This window comes from Stenella coeruleoalba, assembly GCF_951394435.1.
Source record: "Stenella coeruleoalba genome assembly, chromosome: 11".
In the NCBI taxonomy this organism is placed as follows: Eukaryota; Metazoa; Chordata; class Mammalia; order Artiodactyla; family Delphinidae; genus Stenella; species Stenella coeruleoalba.
The window spans coordinates 64393298-64411033 of NC_137157.1; the positions used below are offsets into that span (position 1 = coordinate 64393298).

The 17736-nt window shown below is 55.6% G+C and overlaps 1 protein-coding gene across 2 annotated transcripts in view; it reads left to right on the top strand.

Annotated features, from left to right (window-relative positions):
- Nucleotides 1-17736, top strand: part of COL2A1 (collagen type II alpha 1 chain) — a 31015-nt gene that overhangs the window by 1573 nt on the left and 11706 nt on the right. The window contains exons 2-27 of one of the 2 annotated variants that reach the window (XM_079936943.1): nucleotides 2811-3020; nucleotides 4484-4500; nucleotides 4710-4742; nucleotides 4844-4876; nucleotides 4975-5028; nucleotides 5193-5294; nucleotides 6283-6360; nucleotides 6993-7037; nucleotides 7144-7197; nucleotides 7764-7817; nucleotides 8598-8651; nucleotides 9013-9066; nucleotides 9195-9248; nucleotides 9533-9577; nucleotides 10129-10182; nucleotides 12870-12914; nucleotides 13384-13437; nucleotides 14858-14956; nucleotides 15270-15314; nucleotides 15407-15505; nucleotides 15670-15723; nucleotides 16084-16191; nucleotides 16593-16646; nucleotides 16728-16826; nucleotides 16978-17031; nucleotides 17473-17571. In XM_079936943.1, the coding sequence (XP_079793069.1) occupies nucleotides 2811-3020; nucleotides 4484-4500; nucleotides 4710-4742; nucleotides 4844-4876; nucleotides 4975-5028; nucleotides 5193-5294; nucleotides 6283-6360; nucleotides 6993-7037; nucleotides 7144-7197; nucleotides 7764-7817; nucleotides 8598-8651; nucleotides 9013-9066; nucleotides 9195-9248; nucleotides 9533-9577; nucleotides 10129-10182; nucleotides 12870-12914; nucleotides 13384-13437; nucleotides 14858-14956; nucleotides 15270-15314; nucleotides 15407-15505; nucleotides 15670-15723; nucleotides 16084-16191; nucleotides 16593-16646; nucleotides 16728-16826; nucleotides 16978-17031; nucleotides 17473-17571 (1751 nt within the window). The remainder of the gene's footprint in view (nucleotides 1-2810; nucleotides 3021-4483; nucleotides 4501-4709; nucleotides 4743-4843; nucleotides 4877-4974; nucleotides 5029-5192; nucleotides 5295-6282; nucleotides 6361-6992; nucleotides 7038-7143; nucleotides 7198-7763; nucleotides 7818-8597; nucleotides 8652-9012; nucleotides 9067-9194; nucleotides 9249-9532; nucleotides 9578-10128; nucleotides 10183-12869; nucleotides 12915-13383; nucleotides 13438-14857; nucleotides 14957-15269; nucleotides 15315-15406; nucleotides 15506-15669; nucleotides 15724-16083; nucleotides 16192-16592; nucleotides 16647-16727; nucleotides 16827-16977; nucleotides 17032-17472; nucleotides 17572-17736) is intronic. The other variant, XM_079936942.1, reaches the window with a different exon arrangement.

Here is a 17736-nt window from a genome sequence, read left to right on the forward strand (position 1 = left end):
CCCACGTGTTTGGGCACGTTTCCGACGGCTGGGATTCCAGCCCTGTCTTTGTATGTTACAAATTGTAAATCAATCGCAGGGGAAATTTTTTGGCGGGGGGGGGGGGGGGGGGGGAGTAATGGAAGTCAAAGTCCGTCTGCCGACGAGGCTGTCTGCAATCTCATCTGCCACTAGGCTATCTGCAGACACAGTTTAGAAGGCTGCGGACCCAGAAGGACTTTCCATGCATTAGGGTGGTTGACCGGGACTGGGGCCCGCGGTGCAGCTGCAGGGAGCCCCGGGCAGGAGATTTTGGTCAGGATGGCGCACTAAGCTGGAGGCCCGCTCCCGGGTACTTGTTGGAATACGGTGCGTCTATAAGTGGCCCCAGCTCGGACTGACTATATATTTGTCCTAAATTTGCATGTACACACTCACAAAACTGTCTTCTTGACTGACCTCTGCCTCAGTTCGCAGTGGAATTAGCTAGGTGACTCTAAAATAACTCCCCAGTTCTCCATCTGGTATTAGAGGCTCTCACTTAAGTGGCAGAGCGTCTCAGCGCCGCAGCCTTCCTAGGAGGTAGTGAATTCCACAGTTTCTTGGGCCCAAATCTTCCAGTCGATCCTCCTCCTCCCCAGGGGGAGTGCTTTGGAGCCGCTGACTTTGCACCCTGGCGCATCCCGGCTCCGTACCCCCCTACCCCGGGTCAGCGGACCCAAAGACGTGACGTGGGGAAAGACGCAGTCTGCGTGGACATCAGGAATGTCAGAAACCTAGAACTCTGGCACGACCCTCCTCCCCATCTTTCCACAAGTTTGAGAAACTTATTGGCTGCGGCGTCTTTGACCCACATCTGCATTTCACAGCCCTCGCCTCTGAATGTGCCCCTCGGCTCAGGGGAGAGACCTCAATCCTCCATTGTGAGGCTTGTTTGCGTTGGGAGATTGGCAGCGATGGCTTCCAGATGGGGCTGAAACGCTGCCCGTATTTATTTAAACTGGTTCCTTGCGGAGACCTGTGAATCGGGCTCTGTGTGCACTCGAGAAAAGCCGCATTCATGAGAGACGAGGTCCGGTGGGTTCCCCAGGACTCCCCGACCCCCTCTCCCACAATGCTCCCCTGTGCCCGCCCGCGGACACCTCCCGGGCTCCAGCCCTGCGCAAAGCGGCTGCGAAGCAAAACAGTTCCCCGAAAGAGGTAACTTTTTAATTGGCCTGCTACAAAGAATCACTTATGTGGCGCTGCGGTAATGAGGGGAACCCGATCAGGCGCGCCGGGATGCTATCGGCAGCCGTTTCGAACGGCAATTATGGTGGCGCTGGGCTCCTCCGTCCACACCTAGGGGATCCGGTTACGGCGCTGGCTCCTTTCTGGGGCAGTCATTTTATCCCACTTTTCACCCTCCCAGTGTCTGTGGGCGAGCCGTGTCCAGAGCCGCAGCCACAAAGAGTCACCCGACGGCTCTCACGCCCAGCGCTGCGGCCCCGCCCCTGCGCCCGCTCATCCCCGGCCACTCTTCCGAGGGAAATCTGATACGCCTTCAGGGTGCACCCCGCTCTCCCAGCACTTTACTCTCTTCCCTCACGGCCCTTCTTGGGCTTGGGGGGGGGGGGTTCTTCCAGTCGCTCTCCCGCAGCTCGCTTTCTACAGCTCCACCTATATATAGCGGTGCGTGCGCCCCGGCAACAACTGTATATACCCTAGGCTCCCTCTCCCCTCCTCCCCTCCCCGTGATTATCTCGCCTAAAGGCTGTGTGGAGCGTTTCTAGTGGGAAAAAAAAAAAAAGACAGAAAGAAAGATTTATCTTTCAGTCTCCTTAAAGAGCACGGGGCGGGCCGTTTCTCTCTCCGCCCACCTGGTTTGTGGCCCTTTCCTATTATTCAACCCCCGCAGTCGCCAGGGCTTTGGGGATTTTGATGAGAAAAACAGCACTGGGCGCTCCCCGGCACGTGGCGCGGGCTCGGCCGCGCTTGGCGCTCTCCGGAGCGCTCTTGTCAGCGCAGGCTTCGTTTGCAGGGCGAATTCCGGAAGGCAGGCCGCTTGTGGAGAGGGACTAGTGCATGCCGTTCTTGGGCTGCGTTCCTGGAGGAGGCCAGGCCTGGATTGGCTAATCTTAGCCCGGACCAGGCATTCAAAGCCCCCTCCACACACCCCCTTCCTCCAAGCTGGGCTGCTGTCTTCAGATGGAAGCAAGGTCTCTCCAGAGAGGGCTGCAGCTGGAGGTCAGCACCGGCAGCGGCAGCGGGCGGGGTTCTTTGGCCCTGCTTGCCCCCCCAGGGCATTTTGTTATACCCTTGGGTCCCAGGTGTATTGTTTAACTGGGCCTATGCCCCTCCCCAAATTGGTCCTAATCCTGATATGATTTAAAGAATGGAAGAAGATCCTAATTGTCACAGCTCCTCCTCTCACACACACCCCACCCCCATACATCACTTTGGGAGCCTGGCTCTTTGCAGAGTCTAATTTTTGTGGGTAGAATTTGCTGCACGCCTTCTAAATTTTAGCTGTCAGTTGTATTTAGCTAGATGCACGAAGACAGTAGGCATAGTCAGTCCCCCTCGCCTTCCCTGCTGGCTCAGGATTTCCACTGGTGAATAGACAGCAGAGTGCAAGGCACACACCAAATGTTTGTTGACTCCACGGAAGAATGAACGATGTCTTAGAAAAATCATTTTCAAGTTCTCTGTGTTCGAGTGGCCTGAGCCCACCTCCTTCAGCATTCGAATTATGTCGAGTTGACTTGCAACCTCTTTCTCTTTTTCCCTTCTGACTCCTCACCCCCTCCTTCCCTTGGCTGTCTGCTTCCCCTGCCCCACCCCCGGTGCAGAGAAGGCTGGCAGCTGTGTGCAGGACGGGCAGAGGTATAACGATAAGGATGTGTGGAAGCCCGAGCCCTGCCGGATCTGTGTCTGTGACACTGGGACTGTCCTCTGCGACGACATAATCTGTGAAGACATGAAAGACTGCCTCAGCCCCGAGACCCCCTTCGGAGAGTGCTGCCCCATCTGCTCAACTGACCTCACCACTGCCAGTGGTCGTAATTTATTTATTTCCTGTTCCACATAAATAAATTACTTGCGAGGGCAGCAAATGCCCTGCCATAGATGCCAGTCATCTCTGCGAAGCAGAGGGGCTGGTTATCCATGGGACCCCAGCAGCTGAGGCTGAAAGGAAAGGCCATTTCTCGCTGGCAGGTTGACACTGAGTGAGCCCGACACACTAGAGGGGTCCTTCCTCACCCAAACGCTACGCTTCCGAGACATGGAGGACAGAGGTGATTCCACACAGGTATCCTCACTGGAATCACCTCTGCAGATCCCTAGCGCCACCGTGGAGATGCAGTGCTCCTTCTGGCCAAACCGCAGACTAACTCCTCCTCCGGTACCCACACCTTGGCTTCTCTGTAGAAGGCCTCAGACGTATGGTCTTCAGTGTGGAGCGAGCTCTGCTGGCCAGCGGGCAGACAGGGAGGGCAGGCCCCCTTCTTGAAATATGGACCACGTGTGGCCGTTTCCTTTTGGTTTTGCCTCTGTTGGCGTTGACTGCCAGTTAAGAAGCAAGTTCCTAGGAGAAGGGCGGAGATGGGGCTGGGACAGAGCCCCGCGTGCCTGCACCCTGGTGTGTTGTTAACTCCCAGCTGGAACCAGGGCTGGCGGGTGTGCAGGTGACCCCTCCTCAGCTCTGGAACACATGCCCTATCTCCCTGGAGGGTGGCTGGGGACACACATCTAGGCCTCTCGGGTGGCCCTCACTTTTCCCTTCCTGCTCAAGTAGACAAGACAATTGAGAGGGAAGCGAGCAGTTGCCTTTCCTTAACACTTCACCCACCCTGGAAAGCTGCTTGGGGAAGCTGCTTTGATGGTCCAGATTCCCAGATCATTTCTGAGGGGACCTGTGTGAGTGAAGCGTTGATCACCTTTACGACTTCGCTGCTGCAGAGGGGGAAGGGGTTATTGACTCGGGGTGGCACTGGCTCCAACGCCCTCTGTAACTCCTGTGCTCTGCTGTTTTTTGTGCTTGCTTCACGGAGATCCGGCTTGAATGTAAGACCTTTCCAACTACCTAACTCTTCTTCTGGGGTGGAGGAGGTTGGTGGGGGGTGGGGTGGCGCTTGGGCTACGGAGGGGCTTCTTACCCTGTGAGGAGGAGAAGAGACTGAACCTCCCAGTTTCGGGCGCTTTCTTTCTAGACGGCTGATTAGATCTTGAATTCTTCCTTTTCTCTTTGTACCACCCCTGCTCCGTTCTTGTGCATGCTGACTGCCTTTCGAATAACAAAGTCTGCGTCATCTCCATTCCTCATGGGACCTCAGCAACTCCAGGACCCCAGTGACCCTAACACCCCAACAGAGGGGTTCAGTGGAGTAACAGGAAGCTGCCTCCTTCCCTGGTTGTGTCCCTTTCTTTGTCTGAGCCGTTCAAGAGTGTCTAAGTGACAAGAAGTTGTACGTAACCATCTCATGGATCTTACATTTTCCTTCTCTATTTTTTCCATTTGCAGGGCAACCAGGACCAAAGGTGAGGATTTTTGTTGTGTTTTGAGCTTTCTTTTGCCTTTATAGTTCCTTCTCTAGGAGCAGTGCTATGCTCATTCAGCCTGTGGTCTTTAGACATCAACAGGGATCTGTTTCAGAGGGCATCTCGATGCAAGGGCTCCTGGGCAAGGTTGTGTGCTCGGGGCTTGGTGGGCTTGCTTGGCTCAATCCTGACAGTGTTTCGTGTTTCAGGGACAGAAAGGAGAACCTGGAGACATCAAGGATGTAAGTACGCATTATACTCCCACGTTGCATCTGCTGCTCTAACTGGGTCATGTCCTTGAGGTTCCCTCTAACTTGCCGTCCTGTGGGTCTCTCTATCACAGATTGTAGGACCCAAAGGACCTCCTGGGCCTCAGGTAAGAAAGGGAGAAACCCCTTCCTCCGTGTCTTCCTTGAGTTACTGAACTGCAGGCCCCTGGTCTGGCTGTCATCTCGATATTTTCTTCATTTTCAGGGACCTGCAGGTGAACAAGGACCCAGAGGTGATCGTGGTGACAAAGGTGAAAAAGTGAGTAGAGAAACAATGCTGTCTGACCCTTGTGGACTGCCAAGGTTCCCTAAGCTCCCCCTCCCCAAATGACTGACTACCTACCTCCTCAAGGGCAGCCTGTAGACAGATGGTTCTTGCATAAACACTGCTTCTCATTGGGGCCTTTTTCTCTTTCTGCCAAGGGTGCTCCTGGACCTCGTGGCAGAGATGGAGAGCCTGGGACCCCTGGAAACCCTGGTCCCCCTGGCCCTCCTGGCCCCCCTGGCCCCCCTGGTCTTGGTGGAGTAAGTATCCTTATGTCCCCTTCCTTCAGTCTGTCCCTCCAGAAGCGTGGCTTCTAAATTGCTAGTCACACTCACCTGGCTGGCTCCCAGGGCTGCCAGCAGTGTGTACACAGCCTGTCCATGGGCTTCTCCCCCAGGCCTATAATTTAGTGGAATCACATAGTAGGCATGAGACTGTGGCGCTAAGGGATGACTTTTTTCACTCACTGGGTTTCTGCAAAGCAAGTCTTCAGTTACCTGGCTTCCTGGCGTCTGTACTGTGTGGCTGATTCTTGGGAGTGGGTGTGGGGCTTGGGGGAGAGGATGACTGGGCACTTGTAGTTCCCTGGAAGAAGAGTGACCGCTGTCCTTGGAAGACATTGAATCTTCATCTTTGCCAAGTACATTCCAAGCAATTATTTATTCTCATGAAAGAGCCCCACTGAGCGAAGGTGTGTGGCTAAAGTCATTTTTGGAATCAAACCAATCAACAAATTATATTATTGCCCAGTGTTTGCAGGTTTGCCATTTTGATGTTTGCTATGATTTAAATTTTTAAACTTGAATGGCTCATAGATGCCTACTACATCCCCTGTTAAAATATTTCAAGACTGTTCATTTTAGTCTTTTGCTGGGCATTAAAGTCTTGGAAAAGAAAAAAAGAAACTTTAAAAGTGATATTTTTAGTTATATTTCTCAATTTATGTTCAATAACGTATTTAATATTTTAGAATTTTTTTTAAAAACTTATAAAATGAAATGCAAGTAATGGATACTCTTCCAAATAACACTTCATCTCCCAGGGAAATGACTATGCCACTGTCGTCTAATAACCCATTTCCAAAACAATTTTTCAGGAATCATTAGTAATTCAGATCAAGGCTAGGTTAGTCTCCAACAATTAGAATTTCTCTAAATAGAGTATTTTCTATCCAGATATAGCTTACCTAGCCAAGTAGGAAAAGCACAGGGCCTCCCAAGCTTTTCATGTTGTTGGGTTTATTTGCAGAATTTTGCTGCTCAGATGGCTGGAGGATTTGATGAGAAGGCTGGTGGCGCCCAGTTGGGAGTAATGCAGGGACCAATGGTAAGAAAAAAACACCAGTTCTTTGCAGCCAAAATGGCAGGAGGTGGCCCTTATTAGAGCCAGGGACTCTGACAACCTCACTTTACAGGTAATTGCTTAGAGCAGCTCTTCCCCAACAGTTACGTAACCTCCCATTTAGCTAGCCCAAAGCATTTGGGTTTTAACGGCGATGGATGCCAGTTTTAATGATGCGCTGGAGTGACTAAGAAGAATGAGGATGGAGAGAGGCATATAGGCTGATCTGTCAGAAGGCCAGTTGCTATTGCTCTTGGAATGAGAACTGAAGAATGCAGACAGCAGCCACTGTTCTCCGGCATCCACAAGACTTCCAGCAGGAACTCTCAGCCCTGCAGCTCCCACTTGGCACAGGCTAAATGAAAGTCAGACTTTAGTAAACATGGCTGCCGTCCAGGGGAAAGCAAGGCCAGCTTCTCTGTCCAAATGGTACCTATAAATAAAAATAGATTGTTGCGAGGGGAGTGGGAAATGAGAGGGGGCCGCCACTGCAGGCCCCCTGCTCACAGAGTAACTCCTTGTCCTTTGTCTGGGCTGTTGGCTGGGAGGAGGTGGCACCCTGGAGGCTGTGGGTGAAGCATTTCCAGTAAAGCTCCTCATTTTCTGTTCCAATGCAGGGCCCCATGGGACCTCGGGGACCTCCAGGCCCTGCTGGTGCTCCCGTAAGTACTGGGCCTTTCCTTTTGGAAGGTGGAGACACAGATGCTTTCAAGCTCTCTGATGTCAGTTTGCGGGGGGCCAACCTGGTGTCCTCACCTTACTTTTTAGGGACCTCAAGGATTTCAAGGCAACCCTGGTGAACCTGGGGAACCCGGCGTTGCTGTGAGTACCTCCGTGGGCCCTGCCCTCCTTGGGGGGAGCTTCCAATGATGTACCGCTCCGACCCCGATCCTGTCGCCTCCCGGGCTCTGCCCAGCACTTTCCACGGTGGAGGGCTCAAAGGAAACCCAGAGGTCCCCTCTTAGCTCTGGGGGAACAGAGAGCCAGATGTGGCAAGAACCGCCCAGGACTCTGTCATCTCAGTCCTTTTTCTGGGTCACCCCTGGCCTGTGCTGTCCACCGCCTCCCACTATGATCTGCTCTCTCTCAGCACAAAGTGGGTTCTTCCATCTTTTTTTTAATTGGAGTGTGGTTGAATATTTTGGCCAAGCTGCGCGGCCTGCCCACATGCAGGATCTTAGTTCCCTGACCAGGGAGCAAAGCTGCAACCCCTGCATTGGAAGCGTGGAGTCTGAACCACTGGACTGCCAGGGAAGTCCCAGGGTTCTTCCATCATTTTTTCCTTATAGAGGAACTAGCTTCCAAAAGCTACAATCCCCAAATTTTGTCCACTGATTGGGTGTCTTCCCCCTCCAACCATCTCTTAAACTCTCCTATTTCGTTCGTAGGGTCCCATGGGTCCCCGCGGCCCTTCTGGCCCCCCTGGAAAACCTGGTGACGATGTGAGTACACCTGAGGAGTCGAACAAGTGGCCGCCTCACTTGAAAGGGCCCAGAGAGGGGGTGCTGGGCAGCGATACAGAGGCACCCTCGGCTTGACCCAAGGGAGAGGCAACCTGAGGGGCAGAGCTGGTCTGTTGGAGACTCGGACTCCGCCTACTGTCCACATTTCCACTGGCAACTTAGCTTGCAATTGCCTTGGGGACTGCTTTGGACCCACTGGGAAGGGAACTAATTAAAACATCATTAACTCCTGGAAGGGAAATTGAGAAGTGAGAGAAGGGAGAGGGAAAACACAAGGGGAAAGATGTAGAGAAGGAAAAACAAAGAAAGAAACACTCAACAGCCCGACATTATCTTAATTGTAAATGAGTTAGGAAAAGCTCAGCCTGAGTCAGGATGTCTGCAAGGGATGCAAACGAAGGGAAGAGACAAGAGTTGGCACTCGTGAATCCCATTAGACAGTGAAAGTCTCTGAGGTTAGGGGGCCCTAGGCCAGTCAGCAGTGCCTGTGAGAGGAGACAGGGAGCCCACCAGGGGAGCCTGGAGGCCGTGGGGTTGGGGACAGAGGAGCTTGCCCAGGGCACAGGCAGCTGTGTGAGAGAAGACACGGTGAGCCAGGGAAGGCATTCGGGGAAGTCTGGGACCTGAAGGAGCGGGGTGGAGATGAGGAAGCAGGTGGGCAAAGGCATGGCGGGCTGGGAGGAGAGACAGTGCTCCAGAGTATGCCAGCTGTGCTAACGTGTCTTCTGAGGAAGCTGAGGTTCATCTCTCTCCCTTCAGGGTGAAGCTGGAAAGGCTGGAAAACCTGGCGAGAGAGGCCTTCCGGGTCCTCAGGTAAAGCCCCACCTTCCCCAGCTTCCAGCATCATTCCCAGAGTCTCCCTCCTTGCGGCCAAGGCAGTGGCCTCCCGCCCAGCTCACCCGGTTCCGTTAGCTCACTCCTAAAGGTCCAGCAGTCTCCACGTACATCACACCTTCATGCTGATGACCATGTCTCTGAGCCTACATGGGAGTTGTTCAGACCCACTTTGCATAAGAAGGGGTGAGGCACAGTGAAGGGGATTCTGGGATTGACTGAAAGATGGTCCCAGTACTGGGCTTCCACTGCTCCCTGGCTCTGAGGGCTCTGTAGCAGCCCAGGGCAGTCTTGACCCGGTTCTGCTCGGTGCCCTGAGAATCTCTTCTTTGGATTGCAGGGTGCTCGCGGCTTCCCAGGAACCCCAGGCCTTCCTGGTGTCAAAGGTCACAGAGTAAGTATCATGGGTTGAGGGTGTTGGAAGGAAGGGATTGACCAAGGGAGAAAAAGGCTTTTGAGGACATGAATCTTCCTATTTGGCTTCCCCAGAAGTGCGATTGAATGTCTTCTCTTGTCCCGTAGGGTTACCCAGGTCTAGATGGTGCTAAGGGAGAAGCTGGTGCTCCAGGTGTGAAGGTAAGGACCAAGAAGCACACGGGGATAGGGGACGGACAATGGGGAGATGGTACTGAGCTCAGTGGAGTTAGGACACCTGAACAGCTTGGGTTAGGACAGCCAGTCCTACGTCCTAATGTACGAACGGCAGTTCTGGAAAGCTCTGGGAATTGTCCCTCACAGAACTAAAGTTTGGGGGTGTCAGTGCTAGCTGAGATGACCAGAGCTTTCAGCTTCTTCCAGGGGAGTTGTCTGGGGGCTAGCACTGGGGTCCCAGTCACTGACCCTCTGCCTCTGTTTTCCAGGGTGAGAGTGGTTCCCCAGGAGAGAACGGTTCTCCAGGCCCAATGGTGAGTATATGAGCATTCCCCCCGGGAGGGCCTCTCTAGACACTCTTCAGATACCTTCTAAAGCCTGGCAGGTGGCTTCACCGTAAATGCCATGGCTCCCTTTGTGCAAAGTAGATACTCAGTTTTTTAGATTGATCTGATTATGAGCAAAAGGCAAAATGTATCAAGTAGATGATTTGGTCAAGGTTTCACCAACATTTCCTTGAAATAGCCCTGTTAGCACACTTGAGGCGTGCTTCAATTTTTACAAATTTCGTTTATTTTCAACATTTGGGGGAGCACATCTATTGCAAGAAGCAAGATGTGCCTCGAACAGGGCTCCCAGTAGGTAACCACAGGCGCACCTGTGTGCTCTGCCGTGGCAGAAGAACCTTTGGTGTGATAGGAGCGTCCTGGATCAGGAAGGTGAGGTCAGGGGCATCCACACCTTTGCCTCCTGGGCACTGCACGCTCCCTCCCCTCAGGTGTCCAGGAAGGGCCTGCAGGTTAAGTGATGGTGCAGAGTGTCCTTGAGTCAACTCATGCTTGTGCTGTCCTGGTGTGTGTTCCAGGGTCCCCGTGGCCTGCCTGGTGAGAGAGGACGGACTGGCCCTGCTGGCGCTGCGGTGAGCAATTGACAAGACCAAGAGCCACCATTTGTCCAGCACTTTCAAGTTTACGAGGCATTTGCATTAGGGTTATTCTGCCTGACCCTCAAAACAAGCCTGCGAGGTGTAGAGGGTATCGTCCTCCCATGCGGATTCACTCCAGTGTGCCCGTCACAAATTCCCAGGCTGGGTCTGCAGTCGGGGGACTGGGCGTGGGCCATGGGAGGGCTGGGTGGTAAGGGCAGGAGTATCCTTAACCCGCCTCGATTATTCAGGTAATCCCCTCAACAGCCCCACCTGCTCCCCATCAACCCTGTTCCAATTTATGGACAAACTTTAGTTGGCTAGAGTACTGTGCTCCTTTTTGTTCTTTCTGGTTGCTCAGATGCTGCCCTAGAAAAGTCTTAACAGTCCAGGGTCAGCTCACATCCTTGACATTGGTGCACCGCTGATGACACTATGACATGCCAGTGGCCACCACTTCACGCACACTCCCTCTGTTTAATACCTGAGATGCTTAGTCTCATCCAATCTTCCCTCATATCCTGTGAGGTAGATTCTATTGTCCTCCCCATTTTAGAGGAGAAGAAACCGAGGCACCGAACGGTTAAATAGCTTAAGACAAACTATACTTTGCAGCCTCAGACTCTGGTGGCCTCTTGTTAATGGGGGAAGTTAAGAGCACGGGGATTTGCCATGGTGGAGGGTGCAGGTGTTTCGCTCTGATCCCTTAGCAATCGAGAGCCCTTGTGGGCGCCTGGTCAGGCGAGTGATGCGATGAAAGCTGTGTTTAAGAAAGATTATGCTCTCTTGTTGATTTCACACCCAGCCACCCGAGCCCTGAGGCCCCTCCTCACGGGTCCTTGCAGGACCGGCCAAAGTAAATCAGCTTCACTGGGTTTTACTGCTTTCCAGATAATGTATCTGTTTTGGCAGAAATTTCCCTCAAAAGCAGGTCAGTGAAATACCAAGCAGCCTCGACCCCCATTTGTCAGCCAGAGCTGTTGAAGTGGCTTGTCCCCGGGTCGCTTTGTGTGAGGGGATTAGAGAGCGCTGGACCTGCCGAGAAACACTGCGATTTCGGCAGGTTGTCAAGACGTGGCTTGTGGGGGCCATGGTGGCCAGACTCCGTGAGGGGCACAGATGAGCTGCACCCCTGTTTTCCCTCCTTCCCAGGCACCGTAGACCCTGCTTCTCGCTCCTTCTCACTGATTCCTGTCCCCACGGTAGTCAGGCTGGCAGGGTGTGCACAGGATTAGGCATAGAAGATTGACAATGTCACGTAGTTCCAAGCGCAGGTCAGGGTTCAAGGCCTGGCCAGGGACTGGGCTGGGTTGGCCTCTGCCTGCTGTGGTCACGTGCCCCCCACCTTGGGCCAGACGGTGCCCACTCCCCAGCCTTGCTGCAGGAGAAGCCCTGGATACCCGCCCAGCTCTGGCCTCCCGGGCGGCACTGCAGCTCCCCCTCACTCACGGCCAGCCCGGCCTCTCCTCTGGCTGACCCCTGGAGGGTGGGTGCTTCTCGAAGCGGCCAGGCTAGTCCAGAAGGGGCTCTGGCCAGTGCTGAGGCTTTATGTTCCCCGTGACACTTTCTTCGGTTAAGTCTTCTCTTCCCTGTTTAATGCCAACGGGGAGAGTCTCAGGAGAAATGGACCATAGCCAGGAGGAAGAGTTGAGTCTTCTTTAAAACAGGAGCTCCCCCTAAAGCATCCTTCTTCAGCTTCCAAGGAGAGGCAGAGGCAGGCAGACGGGGCTCAGCCGAGGTCCTCCAAGGACCAGGTGCCAGGCCCAGCTCCACCTAGCCTGACGGTGCCCTGGGCCTTGAGGGGCCCTGAGAGAGGCACGAGGGGTGCTCACCACAAACCCAGGAGAACACCCTCAAAGGGCAAGGCCTGCGGAGGAAATGCCGGCAGCCTTGCCTTCCTGTGAAGGAAGTCCTGGGGCAGATGTGGTCCTCGGGCTCTGCCCGGTGTCCCGTCCCCATCACAGAGCTGCTTCCTGGGCTGCTGGCAGATGTCCTGCAGCTTCTCTGTTTTCCATAGAAGCAGGTGGTTTTATGGGTTGGAGGATGGTGGGGCGCAGATCCTGGGGTTAACCGAGCCGTAACCAGGGAGGTTACCCGAGTCCGGAGAGTGCTTCTTGCTGTGACAGGCAGGAGGCACTCAGTCAGGGTCTATGCCTGGCTGTTTCGCTCTCCTTTGGCCCAGTTCACCGAACCTTTAAACGATAACTCAGCCTTGAAGTTAGGGATACTTGGGGTCTAAACGGAAGTTTAAGAAATGATGAAACAGGGATTCCCTGGTGGCGCAGTGGTTGAGAGTCCACCTGCCGATGCAGGGGACACGGGTTCGTGCCCCGATCCGGGAAGATCCCACATGCCGCGATGCGGCTGGGCCCGTGAGCCATGGCCGCTGAGCCTGCACGTCCGGAGCCTGTGCTCCGCAGCGGGAGAGGCCACAGCAGTGAGAGGTCCGCGTACCGCAAAAAAAAAAAAAAAAAAAAAAAAGAAATGATGAAATAGCTGGAAAATCACCCAGGCTTTGTTAAGCTGAGAACAAGCCCGCTACCCTCCCGGTTCTCCCAGCCGCCCTGGATGACCTGCCAGCCTCGTGCCCAGCCCTGGGGTACCATGGGGGTTGGGCTGAGGCAGGGAGGGACTGGACGTGTGCGCGCCTCTGACGGTGGCTGCTTCCTTCTCGCTCGCAGGGTGCTCGGGGCAACGATGGCCAACCCGGCCCCGCAGGGCCTCCGGTAAGTTCGCTTCAGCCCAGGCAGGTCTGCCTGCGTCCCAGTCAGCAGCCCAGTGAAGCTGCAGTGTTTACTCGGTACGCAAGCCATGCTCTGGCTTCTACTGGAAAGGAGGAGAAATAACTTTTCATTACTGCAAGAGCACGTTGAACAAGTTTTGAAGCAGCGGGTCATTTTTCTCAGCCACCCTTTCGGTAGTTTTCTTGAGGAGGGATAGAGAGGGAGGTGAAAATCGCCTGCTTCTCACCATGTATTTAGTCAGAAACCTGCTTTGCCTTGTGAAGCCAGGCTTGGGGACACTGGCAGTGGGGACAGTTTTCACCCAGGGACTTTCGGCCACAGGGGTGTAGGGCAATATTGGTACAAAGGTGGGACGGCACGTGAGGTGTGGCGGGGGGGGGTCTCACTCTGGAGGCTGGAGAGAGTCTGCCCGGAATCAGCATTCACCTCTCCATCCACTTGCTTCCTCCAGGGTCCCGTGGGTCCTGCTGGCGGTCCTGGCTTCCCCGGTGCTCCTGGTGCCAAGGTGCGTGTCCTGCCCGTTGTGTCAGGAAGCCCGCTCTCCCCGTAGCCCTTGCTGACTGCCCCCTGGATGACCCCCTTCCCCGCCCCCTTCCCTGCGGAGGCGTGTCCCCCACCCCCTCCCCACCTCCACTCTCCACGGAAAACGAGGAAAAAGCCAGGCACTTGGCAGAGTCGCCAGCTGGAAGGGAGAGTAAGATGGGATGATAAAAAGCTGGAGATAGAGTTACAGCTGCAGAGTGGGGCCAGGCAGCAGAAGGTGGGGAGACACCTGAGGCCTGGGAGGGAGCAGAAGACCAGGAACCAAAGGGAAGAAGGCAGAGCTCAGCCGACTTAGACCCGGAAGAGAGTCGGAGGGAAATGGGCTCAGAGACGGTTCCACGCTTCCCTCTCGCCGCTGCCTCATTTGGGGGCCTCGGCTCTCCCAAGCCGTGTTCATAGAGTTCTTCCAAGGATTAACAGAGGCCAGTAGGAGGCCAGCCAGTTCAGGGAAAGGCCCCTGTGGCCCAGGAGGGATTCCAATGCGCGTGTGTCCCTGGGAGTTCTCTCCTGGTGCCCGCCAGGAGATGAATAAGGAACCTCCATGCGGTCACTGGCATCGGGTTGCTTTTTCCCTCCTGGGGTTTCCATGGCAACCAGACAGTGTCTGAGGCCCCAGGAGCCGGGTGAAGGAGACCCATTGTGAAGAGGGACAGCGGAAGGTGAGGGGGCCTGACCTTCAGAAAATAATAATTACAGCAGTAAAGCAAGAATGTTCTGAGAAGAAACCTGAGGAGGCTCTGCCCTCCCTCCAGGTCATCCGTCCTCCCCAGGGACTCCGCTGTCCAGAGAGACTAGATCGCAGCCAGTTGTAACTTTCAGGAAAAAATGAAAGTAAAAGCGGAGGCCGTTTTGGGAAAAGCAGTGTTGGGGTGCTGGACCCCGCTCGCTTCTGGCTCCCTGCAGACAGGCTTGGCCCAGAGCCCGGGTCACACATCAGCCAGATACAAGCCCAGTGATGCCCCGAGCTGAGCTGTTTGAGAGCCTCCGTGAAAGAGAAAATAGGAAGGGAAGGGGAGGTGGAGGTGCCTGGCCGCCTCAGCCACCTGTCCATCATCCCCACGACACTGGGCTGCAGGGTCCCCCAGCTTGGGCTTTTCTGAACGGTGCTAACGGGACGAGCACGATGCCCAGGCTGTGGCACGACACTGTGTGCTTGCCGTCGGTGGTCACCGGATAGGGGGCAGACGGAGAGTAGAATGGGTGGGGTCGGAAGTCATCAGGGCGGCGAGCTCAGCCAGGCGGCCCACGTGGGAACCCAGGTGCTCCGGAGCAGGGCTCAGCTTTTTGGTGCGTGTGTACAGCTTGCCCTGAGCTGTTGCTGGCCCACGAGGTCTCTGTCCCCCTGACTTGCCCTCACTCCACCCCTCCCTATCTCTTCCCAGGGTGAAGCTGGCCCCACCGGTGCTCGAGGTCCTGAAGGCGCCCAGGGTCCTCGCGGTGAAGCTGGTACTCCTGGGTCCCCCGGGCCGGCTGGTGCCTCTGTAAGTGTAGTTTCTCTTCCGCCTGAAGGGTCTGGGGCCTGAGGCCTTGGCACACTTGACTCCGTGCTTAGCTATGAGGGAAGTGGCGTCTCAATCATGAAACCTTCATTCTGGCTGAATGCCTGCCACCCCCTGCCCATCTCGACAGACATGTCTCCCTCCATCGCCCATCCTTCCCCTGAAATGTCCAGCAGGGCCATGCCTGGAATGGACAGCTGCTGCTGCAGCCCCTGGACCTGGGGCCTGGAGGGCTAGGAGATGGCTGGGGTTTACTCTTCGCTGCTTATTTTATAATGACAGTCTCCTTTTTCAGGGTAACCCTGGATCGGATGGAATTCCTGGAGCTAAAGGATCTGCTGTGAGTGCTGCCCTTGGACTTGGCTCCTCCCGGTGGGGTCAGTCCCTCCTTGCCCCCTCTCCTGATGCCTCTCTCTCTGCTCATGCTGATAGGGTGCCCCTGGCATTGCTGGTGCTCCCGGCTTCCCTGGGCCCCGTGGTCCACCCGGCCCTCAAGGTGCAACTGGTCCTCTGGGCCCGAAAGGTCAAACGGTAAGATCCAGGATGAGGCCAAGCGCCCCAGCGTCAAAACCGCCATCCCTCCTTCCTGCGCTCACACCATGTCCTTTGGTGGGGCGCCTTTAAGGGTTTCGGGAGGTAGGGACAGGGCCGTGGAGAGAACCGAGTGTGAGAACCTGCCTTTCTCCTTTGTTAAGGGTGAGCCTGGTATTGCTGGCTTCAAAGGCGAACAGGGCCCCAAGGGAGAACCGGTGAGTATCTGGCCACCACGCCTGGCCTACTGCCCACCTCTGCAGGAGCTCTGTCCCCTAATCCGGGTCGTCTCAGGCCGTGTCGGAGACGAGATATGACAAGGTTGAGAAGCTGTTACAGCTTCAGCTCCCATCATTGGCCTGACCAGCTTGACCAGTTTGAACTTTATACTCTCTCTCTTCCCCCTGGGGCACTTCTGCTCTCCCCCACCCCCCCACGCTGATCCTTTGTGGCCTCACTTCCCCAGGTCCCCCAGCCCTGAAACAATAGTCACAGCCACTTCCTCCACACACCAGGCTGGTGCTCGCCCCAGGGCCTGGCGAAGACTCACCCTGTTTCTCTTTTGTGCTGGTTCTCAGGGCCCTACTGGTCCCCAAGGAGCCCCCGGTCCTGCTGGTGAAGAAGGCAAAAGAGGGGCCCGTGGAGAGCCTGGTGGTGCTGGGCCCGCTGGTCCCCCTGGAGAAAGAGTAAGTGGGCCAGGAGTCCCCACGCTCATTGGGGTGTGACCTGGAGATGCAAGCCCGGTCCCTGTGGCTCTGGGTCTTTGCCGAGTCTGTGGCCTCCTAGACGTCCTACTTCTCTTTTCTCCACCCACCACCATGGGGATAGGAAACCTTCTCCTTCTTTGTGTCCCTCCACCCCCCCCTCCCGGGGATGGCATGAAATAGTTGCAGCTCCTTCCCAGAAAGGTGGGGACAGGCCCGAGAAGTTAATCGCTCAGAATCTTGCAGGCCGTAGCTACCGCACCCCAGAAATTATGGTTGGCGGGTTCGTAGGATGGACCCCCTGGGGTCTGGCGAGGCTCTCTGCAGCCGCGGCTGGGTCAGGGGCCACCCTGACTCAGTCTCTCCTCTCCACTTCTCCCTAGGGTGCTCCTGGCAACCGTGGGTTCCCAGGTCAGGATGGTCTGGCAGGTCCCAAGGTGAGTCGGGGCACAGGGGCTGGGGTCCCCACATCACTGGTCACATGGCTTTCTGCTGAGCCCCTGCCTCCTCTTGTGTAGGGAGCCCCTGGAGAGCGAGGGCCCAGTGGTCTTGCTGGTCCCAAGGGAGCCAATGGTGACCCTGGCCGTCCTGGAGAGCCTGGCCTCCCTGGAGCCCGGGTAAGTAGCAGAGCTGCTTTTGTCCTCGGCTTCTGACTTTGAGCAGACCCCTCATGCCCTGCCCCACCTGGTCCCTCCGCCCCTGCGCTGCCAGGTTTGGGCGGTCCTGAGGCTGCCCTGACACCCATCCTCTTCTCTCTCCTACACAAAGGGTCTCACTGGTCGCCCTGGTGATGCTGGTCCTCAAGGCAAAGTTGGTCCTTCTGTAAGTCCATCATCTGGGGTCGTTGGGAAGGGTTGGGGAAATCCTTGGGGAGGCAGATGGGAAAAGAGACAGGAGTTGGGTAGGGGCAGCCCGTGAATTTTGAGGATTGGGGTGGGGGACAGATGGTAGGTACTAGGGCCAGGTGTGGCCTGTGCGGTGGCTGTGAGTTCTGAAGATGCCACCCCCTCGTGCATGTGGGCCTTCTGTTGGAGGAAGACAAAGCATGATGTGCACTTTCAGGGACAAAACTTACAAGCGAAGGAGCGCCTTGTTGCCGATGGGGCCTGTGTGGGCTGCTGTTTGCGAACCCGGTCAATCCCACGTGCTGTCTGTCTGGCCAGTGCCCAGCCCTGAGCCTGCTACGTAGTAGCACTTAGTAGATACTGGATGGACAAATGTGGTCGAGCGTCCGTGTTCTGAGAATGGTGTCCTCTCTTTCAGGGAGCCGCTGGTGAAGATGGTCGCCCTGGACCTCCAGGTCCTCAGGGGACTCGTGGGCAGCCTGGTGTCATGGGTTTCCCTGGCCCCAAAGGTGCCAATGTAAGTAATCACCTGCCCTTCCATATGGTGCTACTACCTCCCTGCCCCTGGGGAAGGGGCTGGCCCTAAATAGAGTTATCCCAACGGCCATGATGAGCGAATCCATGGTACCCTGGGCAGCTTGGACCTCCACGCCCCGTAGCAGGGAACGTGATCGGGGGAAAC